This window comes from Podarcis erhardii, assembly GCF_964252035.2.
Source record: "Podarcis erhardii genome assembly, chromosome: 14".
Taxonomy (NCBI): domain Eukaryota; kingdom Metazoa; phylum Chordata; class Lepidosauria; order Squamata; family Lacertidae; genus Podarcis; species Podarcis erhardii.
In genome coordinates this window covers 35,920,536-35,935,178 of record NC_138503.1, presented here as the reverse complement: position 1 = coordinate 35,935,178, position 14,643 = coordinate 35,920,536, and the positions used below count along the sequence as shown (strand labels likewise).

Here is a 14,643-nt window from a genome sequence, read left to right as displayed (position 1 = left end):
TGATAGCCGCATCAAAATCGCAGGTCCCTGGCCCCACCAGATATCTATTCATATAGAACATTTGTAGCCCATTCCTCAGTCAGAAGGTCTGGCTTACATGCAGTCACTGAAAACAGGGCAGTCCCTGCCCACAGGCTTGCAATCTAAACAACATGACACACAAGGAGAAAGGGAAGAGGAGAAAAAGCAAACTCAGGTGCCAATTCTTAAATAGTCGTTCTTACAATGGTCTCCTGGCATTGAAACAGCTCGGGGGAAGGAGGCGCCTGGTGGAGCTGGTCTTTTAGCAAAGCCACTCATCTCTCCCACTGAGGCAGCCTGCTGGAATCGGCAGGCAATGTGCGAAGGCCAAGGGACTGCTAGGGGAGGAGGAACAGATTGCAGTGGTACCTCGGATTACATACGCTTCAGGTTACATACGCTTCAAGTTACAGACTCTGCTAACACAGAAATAGTAGCTTGGTTTAAGAACTTTGCTTCAGGATGAGAACAGAAATCGTGCTCCGGCGGCGCAGCAGCAGCAGGAGGCCCCATTAGCTAAAGTGGTGCTTCAGGTTAAGAACAGTTTCAGGACCTCCGGAACGAATTAAGTACTTAACCCGAGGTACCACTGTATATGTTTCCTCTGAGGCTTTCAGTCATTTAATGAAGAGGCATGCACAGCCAACACAAGCAGGCTTTAACCCCAGCTCGATTGCTGGCCAGTACAGGTTAGATCCTGCTGGGAAAAGAGGTGCCTCCGGGTGGGGGGAGAGCAGGTCCCCCAGCCTCAAAGAAACTGCTTTTTTTTTTCCAGGCATTGGCTGTGTTACAGGGAACCAGGCAGAGGGCCTTCTCAGTAGTGGACCTCTGGAATGAATTAAATACTTAACCCGAGGTACCACTGTACTTCTTCTCTTGCACATGTAGTGATGCCTATAAAAATGCAGGCTTCTTTCTTGGGAGGGGAGAAAGGAGTGCTTTCCCAGTCCTAGGATCAGTGTTTCTTTCATGTCATAATGATGTCATCTGATTGACAGAGTGGGCAACCCCAGCCACCTGTCACGTTTGGGCCATGTGGCTCGTCCTGATAAGGATGGTCCGGCCCATGGAGCCAAACCCTTTCCACACCCCTGATCTGATCTGAGTTGCAGAGCTACACTCCTTTCCCAGGAGGCAAAGGAGCTAGAGAGTCCCAAATGAGCCAATGGACAGAGATAGCTTTGCTATCTCATTTTGCTATGTGGGGTTTCTCTTGCGCTTGATCCGGAAGCTGCAGTTAGTGCAGAATGCTGCAGTCAGATTGCTGGTAGGAGTGAGACTGTCAGCGTATAACACCTCTGCTCGGTGACCTGTACTGGTTGCTGATTTCCTACTGGGCTAGGTACAAGATGTTACTATTAGTATATAAAGCCCTTAACTTGGGACCAACTTACCTGTGAGATTGCCTTACCCCATGTATGCCCAGTTTGCTGAACTGGCACTATTACAGGTGCCACATAATACTCAGCCCACATTTGTAAGAAACTGATCTTTCAGTGCAGCAGTACACAAACTTTGGAACTCCCTGCCTACTGATATCAAGCAGGCACCTTCACTTCAGTCTTTTCAGCACCTGCTAAAAATATTTTTGTTTAGGTAGGGCTATCCAGACATGCAGAATGTTTTAACCTGGGTTGTTTTTATTTCAGCTTATTGTTGATTTCAATTACTTTTGAATGTTTTACATAGTCCTTTTAAACTGTTTCTTAACTGATACTTTTATTGTTTCATTCTTTTCTCAAAGCGCTTTCTAGTTATCGTTGCAATCAAGCATTATATAAATTTTGCAAAATAAATAAAAATAAAATAAATTCCGTCCCAAACCCCAGAACGTGGGACGCGGGTGATGCTGTGGGTTAAACCACAGAGCCTAGGACTTGCCGATCAGAAGGTTGGCGGTTTGAATCCCTGCGACGGGGTGAGCTCCCGTTGTTCAGTCCCAGCTCCTGCCAACCTAGCAGTTCGAAAGCACGTCAAAGTGCCAGTAGATAAATAGGTACCGCTCTGGTGGGAAGGTAAACGGCATTTCCATGCGCTGCTCTGCTTCGCCAGAAGCGGCTTAGTCATACTGGCCACATGCCAAGCTGTAGGCCGGCTTCTTCGGCCAATAAAGTGAGATGAGCGCCGCAACCCCAGAGTCGGCCACGACTGGACCTAATGGTCAGGGGTCCCTTTACCTTTACCACCCCAGAACAGACAGGTGGGATGTAAAGAAAGGATTGGGTAATAGGAAAGGGAGCTCAAGCAGCTGAGACACAAAGCCTGTTGACCCATTTTGATGAAACATGTGGTACAGTCCTCCTGTTTTCCTGCGTCTCTCACCACCATAGCACACTTTGCCCCTTGACTGAGGCATCTCAGCCTTTTGGACCTGGCTGCTTGTTGGCTCTGGCGCCACCTACTGTTGGGCTCCCTGCCTTACATCCTACCATTCCCAACGGGCTCCAGGCACCACTGCCCTGCTGTAGCTTCTTCCTGGAAGATGACCCATAAATACAGAAATAGGTATAAATAAAAACCTTCCTTTACAGATTGATTCAGACTCTGGATCCTCCAACAACCCCCAAAAATGGCTCACAGGAACAAAGCTGGGGCTTCCAAAGCCAGCCGCGCCAAAAAGACTCCCAAGGAGACGCCAGTTGTTACAGGACCCAATATGGACTCTCTGGGTTTCCTGGCTATGGACAGCAACGTCCCAGGTTTGTCGCAGGTCATCCTTCAAAAACTCAACATGAAGAGCTACGATGACTACAGGTGAGGTTTGTTGGTAAACGTAGGTGGGGGTGATATTTCAGAGGATGCTGAAAATCCTGGTTTTGGGTGTGTGTGTGTGTGTTGATAGCTTCACAGAAGTTGTTAGGATCCAGGCCTGCAAGTGAGAATCTGCACTCTGGGAACCAGGAGATCTTCATTCCAAGACTGGGAGCTGAAATATGAGCCTTAGTAAGATGGGGGGGGGGGATATCTTTTTAGCCTCATACACGTCAACTGATCCTGCTCATCATGGGCCATGCTGATTTCCTGATGCCTAATAAATCACTATCCACATTTATTTTGGCCTTTTGAGAATGCCTTGTTAAACATTTTGCTTTTGTTAAGAGTGAGATACAAGCTTTCTTGTTTTTCAGGTTTCTGCTTCCTCTGCAGAGTCTCTAGCCCAGTCTTCCCCAGGCTGGTGCCAGCCACATGTTTTGGACCACAAAACCACAGTCCACTCATAACCCACCTACTTTCAGCAGCCAGAAACACCATAACCAGACACTGGAGAGACCTGTCAGGAGTAAGCATGGACCAATGGTACCAAATAGTATGGGAAACAGCCCTACTAGAAAAATTAACTAACAAACTGAAACTGACACGGGGACAAACAGATGAAGACACCTTCACCCCGGTATGGCTCCCCTTTATCACATACACAGCCCAACAGGACAACGACAATAATCCACCAACAGCATACAAATCAATATGGCTAACTTGATCCAAAACACCCACCCACCTCACTCACACACGAAAACAAAGATCACCACAGCCAATCACAAACAAACAATCACATCCTAGGCCAACCCCAACCTCTCTCACCACCAAAGGAACACAAGTGAACAACACAAGCACGCTGACACCAAACTACATACATTAAGCATAATAGAAACACCGCTACCCCACCCCACCCCCATCCATCTCCCCTCCTTCCACCCTCCTTTCTTCTTCTTTTTTTTTTTCTTTTCTTTTTTCTTCTCCCCCTAATGCCTCAACAAATGAAATGGATTTGTAAAAATGTTACACGGGGAAAAAAAATACACGAGGCATTACACTTACACTGTAAAACAAGAAAACCCTTAATAAAATATATTTTTTTTAAAAAATAAAACTTCCGTTCTTTCCTAAAAAAAAAAACAAAAACAAAAAACAAAACCACAGTCCACAGTCACAAGCAGCATGTTCCACAATGCACAACCGAACCCCTAATCCTAAAAAAAGACAGAAAGAATAAAAAAATACAGTACATCCCCATTCACCTAACATTCTGGCAGCTGAATGAACAGTTTTGGTATGGTGTTGCTACAAGTTTTGTTTTTGAGAACAAACTTAGTTAAAGAAAGAAAGAAGCCTTGCTGATATTTATTTGTATATTTAGAGCATTTGTTCACTGCTAGGTGCCCAGAATAAGCTCACCTACAACTGATTAAAACAAGAGGATCCCTGTTTGTGCTGTTTCTTCACAGGTCTGCAGTGGAAGGCAGAAAACTGTGCACAGATTTTGGCATCCGGTCCTATTTTGAGATGTTCCAGAAAATGGAGGACACTTTCAAGTTTTGTGTTGAGTGCAAGAAGCTTCCGGAGTCAATGCCTGATCCTAAAAGCCTGCGGCGCTGCAAAAGGTTAAAAAAATAATAATAGAACTGTTAATCAATGAAAGAAATCCTAGATCAGGAGAGCCTTTGGCACTCTGGATATTTCTGAACTGCAACTCCCACTATCGCTTGCTGTTGACCATTCTTGCTGGGGCTGGTGGGAGTTGTAGTTCAACAACATATGGAGGGCCAGATGACATTTTTAAGCATAATACATCAAGCAAATAAATGTGCATGTGACCAAACCAGGAAACTATGGCTGCCTGCTTTGGAACAAACCAGTATATCAAGCTACAAATTGTTTTAGGATCCAAAGCAGGCAACCATTGTTTCCCAGCCAGATAAATCAGGAAACTATCGCTAAGGAGATGCTTCCTGGCTTCACTGTGGTTCCTGCAAAGGGGAGGAGCAAAGCGGCTACGAGCAAAGGCTCGCTCATATCCCAAGTCGAGATATGATCATCCAGATATAGGCAGTGAATAAAGATCACTTCTTGCTATGGATATTGAAGCCAGTGGGGTCTGGTAGGCTGAACCTTTTGGCAACCTTCCTTCCAGGTGCCAGAATGTCTATTACTGTGGCTCAGAATGCCAGCGAGCCAACTGGCCCACACACAAAAAGGTCTGCAAGAAGCTGAAACTGGTGGCTCTCGACCGACTAGTGGAATGGCTTGTTTTCACAGGTAAGCCTGCTATGGGCATGAGATTCAGTGCTGGTGTATTTTTTCCCCTCTGCCCCCTCTCAGTTGCTCTGTTAGTGTATCTTCACTGGCAGAATGGCTCTACAGAGTGTTCAGTCATGGCCGCGGCCATTCTGATGTGCCACCTGCATTGCCGGGCTTCCACCGAATCCTTTGCTGGCCAATCTTCAGAATCAGGTTATGCTCTTTAAAGGTAAAGGTAAAGGTACCCCTGCCCGTATGGGCCAGTCGTGTCCGACTCTAGGGTTGTGCACCCATCTCACTTAAGAGGCCGGGGGCCAGCGCTGTCCGGAGACACTTCCGGGTCACGTGACGAAGCTGCTCTAGCGAGCCAGCACCAGCGCAGCACACGGAAACACCGTTTACCTTCCCGCTATAAAGCAGTACCTATTTATCTACTTGCACTTAAGGGTGCTTTCGAACTGCTAGGTGGGCAGGAGCTGGGACTGAAAGACGGGAGCTCACCCCGCCGCGGGGATTCGAACCACCGACCATGCGATCGGCAAGCCCTAGGTGCTGAGGTTTTACCCACAGCGCCACCCGCGTCCCATGTCCCATGTTATGCTCTTTATTCATTCATTAATCACAGTTTCCAATTAAAGAAAAACAACTCCACCCGACAATAAACTATGAAAAAATACAACGTGTATTACAGCAGGCAGACTTAAAGGTTGGGCAAGGGCACCTTAAAAAAGCACAAACCAATGAATCCCAAGGCCCACTAGTAACCCAAAGGTCTACCAGTTAATCTGAAGCTTTTCTTCCACTGTGATTCTTCCGACAGGTGACATCCCTTTCCCCACAAGCCCCTGGACGAAGCGAATCCTGGAGGTGAGAGGCTGGGAGGACTACTTCTCAATGCAGGACAGTCTAGAGGAGAAGCTCAGCAATATCATGACGGGGCGTTACATGAACATCCTCTGGGCCAATGCTGGGAAGCCAAAGCCGGAGGAGGCGGAGCTCCTGGAGTCTGTCAAGCGGGTGATGACGGACTTTGTGTCCAGGCCAGCCACCATTGGCTTGGGGCTGTGCTTGTTCCACCTCGACCCCTACGCCAAGCCTATCACGGTGCATGTGGTTGGAGCTTCCCACGTAGAGACTCTGAATGCCCGGGTGACAGACTACGATGAGCTCTCCCGCATGTTTCCAAAGCACCAGGGCATCGAGGTGGTGATGGTGGGTGTTGACGTGGTAGATGGGCCCATCATGAGGCCGCCGTTGGTGGCTTTCGGGCCCCGGGAACGAGTCTACCTCAGCAGCTACAAGGGCCTTTATCACGACTTCTGGGAATCGCAGGTGGAGACCCAGCAGGCTGCTCGGCCTGACATCGTGGTTGGCTTCCACCCAGGTATGTCATTCCATTGTCCCTTCCCTGTAGCTCAGTGGTAGAGCTTCTGTTTGTGTGTAGAAGGTTCCAGGTTCAATCCCAGTCATCTCTGGATAGGAATCCTGGGAACAGTAATGAAATATACTCAGAGTCAAGAGTGGATTTCATGCTCTTTATTCAGCTCATAGTGGTGAGGAGGAATGAGTGTTTCCCCAAAGTATCTGCTTTATATACATTATTTAAATAATGGGCTGCACGTGATTGGCTAATTCCGGAATTTTCCTGTAGGCCAATCAGGTTGTGGATTCACTTCCATCTGGAGCTGGATTGGGTGGCTCCTGCAGACCAATCAGACTGCTGCATTGTTCTAGGACCAATCAGACTGCTGCATTTTGGATCCTATTCAACTCAGTACATAACAAGTAACTTGCTAAGGATGCTGGGAATTTAACTTTGCGAGGGGTAAACTCCAGCTCCCAGAATTCTTTGCAGTGGGAGGGAGCCTGCTTTAAATGTATGGTGTGTTGGAGCCCTTCCCATTACAAATGGTGCATGAAGCCTTTAGCTACCCTCTTTAGCTGGTCTTTTGCGTTTGTGGACCCAGCAGAGAGAAAGGGAGAGAGAAGGAGTTTCAGAAATCCTTGTTTATGCTAATGCACTCTTAGGATCATCCCTAAATCCGTCTGTGAGCTACTGGAAATGGAATGCAGTAAATGGCGACAGAGAGATCCAAGTATTTTATCTGTAGGTGAACAATGCCAGCAAACCGACAGCCTTAAGAGCAGTTGTCCATCTCCACCCTAATGGGAATAAGAACCTACCCCCACTTGCATTTTTTGATCTGTTTGCTAGCTTGGTTTGGAACGCAGGGAACTTTACATTAGGATCAGCTAATTGCCTTTGAAGCCCAGTACTGTCAGCAGCAAGGGTAGGAAACTTCTGGCCAGCAGGGCAAATTAAGCCCAACACAGATCCCATGGGCTGTTTCCGCCAAACTGTTTCCACCAGCCCTATACCTGGTGTCACATTTTGCTGCTTTCGTAAAATTGCTCTAATTTTATAGATGTTATCCTTAGGGGTGGAAGGATCTGCCCCCTTTGGTTCTCTGGGTTTCTCATTTTTCGAATCTCAAATTCAGCTTCTACAGCTCTTTAACACAGCTCTCCCTCTGGGAGTTCTCAGCGTCAGTGACTCTCTGAGGTCTCCAGCAGAGAAGAGTCCCCCCCCCAACCAGCTGCCATCGGATCTTTTTAACTGTCTGTACTAGTGATTGAACCTGAGACCATCTGCTTGCAAAGCAGGTGCTCTGTCACCAAGCTACTCTCCCTTCCCAAGTTGGAAGGGGGGTTGGGGTTCCCAAGGGTGAAGACATGTGTAATCATTTTCGAGCAGTGGGGCCATTATGGAAGTGCCCTTAAGAAACCAAACATACTGCTTCCTCTGCACCATAGAGCTCAGGGTGTGGGGTGGAAGATTACCTAGTCCCACAAATAGAGGCTGGTGGCCATCAACTAGAGTTGCCATACGTACAGAATATTCCAGACATACAGTGGTACCTCAGGTTACATACACTTCAGGTTACAGACTCTGCTAACCCAGAAATAGTACCTCGGGTTAAGAACTTTGCTTCAGGATGACAACAGAAATCGTGCTCCAGCGGCAGCAGGAGGCCCCATTAGCTAAAGTGGTGCTTCAAGTTAAGAACAGTTTCAGGTTAAGAACGGACCTCCAGAACGAATTAAGTGCTTAACCCAAGGTACCACTGTATCCGGAATACTGCTGTCTCTAGCAGTGTCTGGGCGAAAATTGGTAAAATGTCCAAGAAAATCCAGATGCATGGCAGCCCATGTCGGCAGTGCCGTTTTCCATAGAAAATGCTCAAGAACAGCAATTTTTTTGCCCCCCAAAGCTCAACAACATCCGTGTCTGGAATTCACATAATCATAGAATTGGAAGGGACCACGAGGATCATCTAGTCCAAGCATAGGCAAACTCGGCCCTCCAGATGTTTTGGGACTACAACTCCCATGATCCCTAGCTAACAGGATCAGTGGTCAGGGATCATGGGAGTTGTAGTCCCAAAACATCTGGAGGGCCAAGTTTGCCTATGCCTGATCTAGTCCAACTCCCTGCAATGCAGGAATCTCAGCAAAGGCATCTATGACCTCTGGGGGAATCTCAGCAAAGGCATCTGGCCTCTGCTTAAAACCCTCCAAGGAAGGAGAGTCCACCACCTCCCAAGGGAGACCATCCCACTGTCAAACAGCTCTTACTTTCAGAAAGTTTTTTTCCTGATGTTTAGTCAGAATCTCCTTTCTTGTGCCTTGAAGCCATTGGTTTGAGTCCTACCATCCAGAGCAGGAGAAAAGAAGCTTATTCTGTCTTCCATGTGACAGCCCTTGAGATATCTGAAAATGGCTATCTTCAAATATTCCTAAGGCTGTACTTTGCTTTAAACTGTTTTCATGCTGTATAAATTGTTGTGTGACCTGCCCTGGGACCTGTGGGCGGAAGGCAAGTAATAAATCAAATCATTACAGTGGTACCTCGGGTTACAGCCTCTTCAGGTTACAGACTCCACTAACCCAGAAATAGTACCTTGGGTTAAGAACTTTGCTTCAGGATGAGAACAGAAATTGTGCAGTGGCGGCGCAGCGGCAGCATGACGCCCCATTAGCTAAAGTGGTGCTTCAGGTTAAGAACAGTTTCAGGTTAAGAACGGACCTCCAGAACGAATTAAGTACTTAACCCGAGGTACCTCTGTATTATGAATATTTATAATAAAAATAGCTGAGCATCCTGTTCTCACTGTAGCCAACCCGATGCCCCCATGCCAACAGGGCCCCTCCGCACTTGTCATTTCCAGCAACTGGTGTTCATTGGCACACTGCCTCTGACAGCCTCCGACTTTCTGACAAAGCGTCAGGATCCTCCACATTTTCATTTGTCTGTTTGTGATTTCTTCTGTTTGTCCTGGGTTCTCTACCCACAGGCCCAAGAGATTGGTTTTTTTGTACCGCCACTTTCCCTGGGGGAAACCCACTGCTCACTACTGAATCATCAGTCGGGATTTCTGCGGATTGGTGTTTGTTCCGATTCAGCAATAAGCACTGGGTTTTCCCAGGGAAAGCTGAATAAAATCTGCAGAGAATGTCCTCTAAGCAATCTTTTCCCACCAGGCCATCATGCTAAGGGCCTCTTGTGCCAGCACACAGGCCACGAATCTCACTGCCTCTCACCCTAACCTACCTCACAGGGTTGTTGTGCGGATGACATGAAGAAGGGGAAATCCGGGTATGCCACCTTGAGCTCCTTGGAGAAAAATGGTGGGATATAAATCCAATAAATAATAATGATACTACCAATAAATAATTGCGCAAACCTAGATTATACACTTGAATCCCTCCTGCAGGTGATCCCACTCACCCGAGGGATCCTATGGATGCCAGATGTCTCAGAAGCACACCTTGCGGATCACAACTTGCCTAGCAAGCACCAGATTCTGCCCAGCTGTCTCGTAAGCTATCTCACTTCCAGTCAGCTGCTTGCTGCTGACAGTGTGTTTCACTGCTGGGATTAGACTGAGCACTAAAGAGCTGAGCTGAGGGACCCTGACGGGGGCTGATCAGCTTGTTAGCATACCTATCACTATTGAGCTGGTTAAGTGCAGAGCAGCTGTGGTGGGGGGCATTAAGTGCTCAGCCGCACACACAGCTTGGGTGTTCCTTGCACACATTACATAACGTACCGGAAGCCGTCATGGTGCGTTGTAATGTTGGGGCAATCGGTACGTGACAAAATGGCCACAAGGATTTCCCAAACTGCATCCTGCTCAGTTTCTCCAGGGAAGGAGAAACTAGGTTCTATGAGCATGCCTCAGCCCATAATAATAATAATAATAATAATAATAATAATAATAATTTATTATTTGTACCCCACCCATCTGGCTGGGTTCCCCCAGCCACTCTGGGCAGCTTCCAACAAAGATTAAAAATACATTAAAATGTCACACATAAAAAACTTCCCTGAACAGGGCTGCCTTCAGATGTCTTCTAAATGTCAGGTAGTTGTTTATCTCTTTGACATCTGATGGGAGGGCGTTCCACAGGGCGGGCGCCACTACCGAGAAGGCCCTCTGCCTGGTTCCCTGTAGCTTGGCTTCTTGTAATGAGGGAACCGCCAGAAGGCCCTCGGCACTGGACTTCAGTATCCAGGCAGAACGATGGGGGTGGAGATGCTCCTTCAGGTATACTGGGCTGAGGCCATTTAGGGCTTTAAAGGTCAACACCAACACTTTGAATTGTGCTTGGAAACGTACTGGGAGCCAATGTAGGTCTTTCAAGACTGGTGTTATGTGGTCTTGGCGGCCGCCCCCAGTCACCAGTCTAGCTGCCGCATTCTGGATTAGTTGTAGTTTCCTCTGCGAGGGCAGATCTGAGATGGAGGAGGAAGAAGCAGCAGGCAGGCATTGCCTCTCCCTGGACTGGTGGTAAGCAAGAAGGCAGGCAGGGGAGGGCTGGCTGAGGGCAGACTGAGGTTGGTGGGGCAGTGCCCCATTCACCTAATGGACCCACCTTCACTGGTGCCCCTCCATGTACAACAGCTGACCAGACTACTGTTGACTCTTACATCAACATCCTCCACTGAACCCAGGAGCAGAAGACAAGCTCCATCCACTCACCACCACCCCTCAGTATCTGTCACCTAAGGCAGCTGCTTCATCTTGCCTCACGGCTGGGCTGGCTTGGATTGATAGATGACACATCACAGAATAGTAGAGGATATCTGGGGACAATGCTGCAAAGCAGGCTTCTTTTTCTACCAGGATGGGATAAAAGAGAAAGAGACATTTTATGAAATTTCATCGGGGAGCGGGGAATGACTTCTGAGAAATTTGGGGTCAGTTCTATACTTAATCTTTTTTATATATGGAAAGATGATGATGATGATATTTAGCCCAAAACAAAAAGGCCTCCCAAAGTGGCTTAGAAATGTGACATAGGTGATCCCCACCCTCAGGCTTGCAAGCTAAAAGATATAGCACAAAAGGAAAAAAACTGGAAGGGAGGCGGAAAACTGTCCTTTGAGATTTCAAGCCACATATGACGTATCCATCACAATGTTGGGCATTTCCATAACATTACCTGCCCAGTCCTGGAAGGCAATCTGAAACTTTTTGCAAAGGATTTTGCAGTGTGTCTTGTCTCAGCGATGGCACTGCTCGGCACTGCAAGGGTGCTTCTTACTCAGGAGCAAGGCCATGTTCCACTGGCGTGCTCCACCACATTCCGTAGGTATTAAGTTATTAGTACCAGGATAGTCAAATGCCCTTGTGAATACGCAAGGCTCCCTTGGCACATCATTCCAAGCTTGCAGAAATGTCAGAGGGCTTTGCAAACTGGGAATTAATCTTCCCTCCATCCCCCACTCTGCCATCCCCAATCTGATCTGATCTTGGCAGTGTCAGCCCCCGCCCCCCGCCATGGTTCCCAGCTATGACGTGCGAGAGAGTTTGGCATCCTTGTTCTGACAGCTGCACAAACAGCCAGACCCTCACTATTCTCTCTCTCGACCTGCTGGGGATGTTTCCAGCCTCCATCCTCTTTCTGCCAAAGGTGTGATCTACAAGTGGAATCAGCACTTGCTTCACATATCGGCCTTGCAAGGTATAAGCACGCTAAGTTGGCACTCTTCACCAGCAAAAGGTGCAGAGAATGTCCTCTGAGCAATCTTTTGCCGTCATGACATCATGCTAAGGGCATCTGTACGGCATCCAGGGAAAGTCGGCCTCAGTTCTTGCCCTGCAGCTTTGTCTGGCTTCCAGTCTCTGCAAATAGCACATGAGGTTATTAAAGACATCCCTGCACTGAATTGCTTCATGCTGCAAGCGGTCACGTGGGGATGTGTGTGTGTGTTGTATCTTGCAGGGGAGTGTTCAGACGTGCAACCAAAATGATCAAGGGGATGGAGGGGAACTCCTATGAGGAAAGGTGGTATGGTAGCATTTTGGACTTCTAGGTTTGGAGATAAAGCAAGAAAGAGGGGATTTGATAAAAGTGTATTAAAATCATGCATGTCATGGAGAAAGTGAAACACTAGAACTCACGGACATCCAATGAAGCTGAATGTTGGAAGTTTCAGGACAGATAATAGAAAGCCCTTCTTCAGGCAGTGCAGTTAACTTGTTCCCACAAGGGGTAGTCATGGTCACCAAGCTGGATGGCTTTAAGAGAGGATTGGACAATGGCTATCAATGCCTACTAGGCATAATAGCTATGCAGTCAGAGGCAATGATGCTTCTGAACACCAGTTGCTGGAAGCCACAGGAGGGGAGAGTGTGCTTGTGCTCAGGCCCTGCTTTTAGACTTCCCACCGGTTGGCCACTGTGGGAACAGGATGCTGGAGGAGATAGGCCCCTGGCCTGATCCAGCAGGCTCTTACTATGTTCTTATGCATGATGGCACATAGAAATGGCACCAGGGTCAGGGAGACGGCTAGGCTGAAACCCTTCTGACATGTTCTCTTGTGTGTTTCACCACATTGCAAAGGGCAGTTCTGCTAGATAAAACCTTTCAAAAAATGCAACCTGGGCACTCCATACAAATTAGCCATTTCCAGTCTTCTCCATTCCTAGGTTTCCATGCCTGCCATGACCTAATGGAGAGTTGGCTTCCCACCTTGCTGCTCCTTCGAGACTACGAGATCCCCTCGCTCTTCACAGTGTACAGGTAAACAGGCAGGTTCTCCTCTACTTCCTCTCCCACACCTGTTCTCCATTGCTGGTGCCAAGGGCCAAACGAGGCGATAAGTAAGCAGAGGTTGGGTGGCCATCTGTCATGGATGCTTTAGCTGAGATTCCTGCATTGCAGGGACTTGGACTAGATGACCCTTGGGGTCCCTTCCAACTCTTAAGATTCTATGATTCTATCTGATACTGGGGGCAAAAGTGGGCATGTTGGCTCAGACTATTGGCCTCTCTAGCTCCATATTGCCTACACTGAGTGGCAGTGACTCTTCAGAGGTTCAGGTAGGAATCATTCCCAGCCGAACCTGGAGATGCCTGGGATTGAAACTGGGCAAGGCTGATGCGCTAACTTCAAAATCACAGGCCTTCCACTTTTCTATCCTCCTTCCAGGACATTTTGACACTTGCCACTCATTTGGATGTCCAACCTGCATTAGAAATGTGAGGAGGTGAGGAGGTGAGGAGGCTGCATAGCATTCAAACAGACTAGGAAGAAAGAGAGAGGCATAGGAAGAATAGGTAGGGGGCTGTTGCAGCTGCCTCCCAACATCTACTGCCTGAGGCATTTGCCCCATTTTGTCCAATAGTGGCGATGGCCCTGAACTCATTGAGTTATAAGAAGCTACACAGAAACTGGGAACTGGAGCCTTCTCTTTTCAGTTTCCTAGGACTGTCACCAACCCCAGTGTGGTCCCATTAGGGCAGAATGCCCAGGAAGCCAAATCAATATTGGCATTCTGTCGACTTTTGAAGGTGTACCTGTTTGCACACATATTCCTTTGATCTCTTCCCAAGCCTCCTGTTTCAATTGCTGTATTATTGCCTGTTTTAATTATGTAAGTGTGTATGCATAATTTATCTTTATTCAATTTTCAATATAATGAGATACATACTTACATTAAAACAAGGTGGGGGGAAGGAAGATTCATAAATACATACCTAAAAGGAAGGAATGAGAAAAATTCACGGACGTGGACAATCCATTGTTTTGATGGGAGTGTGTATTTTAATCATGGATGTTTATATTTTAATATTTCTGTAAATTGGGTTTTATGTATTAGAAGCCTAAAATTACCTCCATTAATTTTATTATGACATTTATACCCCATCTTTCCTCCAAGGAACTCAAGGTTGCACACATAATTCTCCTATTTCTACCCTCAAAACCACCCTGTTGAGGTAGGCTAGGTTGAAAACCAGTGACCAACCAAGTAGGAATTTGAACCCTGAACCCCAGGTCCTCGTCTAACACTCTAATCACTACTCTATGCCAGCTATATTCAGTGGACACTATTGAAGTCCAGGCAAGGTTGTGTTAAAGCATGTGTTATTTCACACTTTGCAGTACATTTTTCTGTTGCTTTCATTGCAAAAAGTCTGATCTTTTGAGGAAGTGTGTTTGTTGTGCGAAACCTCCCCATCCATTAAAAGAGCACAACTATCATGGGCAGATACGTGATTGAGTTCCACCCCAAAATAGTGACTATCTGGATGCACT

General features: G+C 47.3%; 1 protein-coding gene across 3 annotated transcripts in view; it reads left to right on the top strand.

The window, feature by feature from the left end:
- Positions 1 to 14,643, top strand: part of MSS51 (MSS51 mitochondrial translational activator) — a 34,730-nt gene that overhangs the window by 6,393 nt on the left and 13,694 nt on the right. For all 3 annotated transcript variants that reach the window (XR_014151057.1, XM_081839897.1, XM_081839896.1), the window contains exons 2-6: positions 2,553 to 2,775; positions 4,245 to 4,400; positions 4,931 to 5,055; positions 5,858 to 6,421; positions 13,035 to 13,128. Coding sequence is in view for 2 of the 3 variants with exons in the window: in XM_081839897.1 (XP_081696023.1) it covers positions 2,591 to 2,775; positions 4,245 to 4,400; positions 4,931 to 5,055; positions 5,858 to 6,421; positions 13,035 to 13,128 (1,124 nt within the window). In the remaining variant the exon portion in view is untranslated. The remainder of the gene's footprint in view (positions 1 to 2,552; positions 2,776 to 4,244; positions 4,401 to 4,930; positions 5,056 to 5,857; positions 6,422 to 13,034; positions 13,129 to 14,643) is intronic.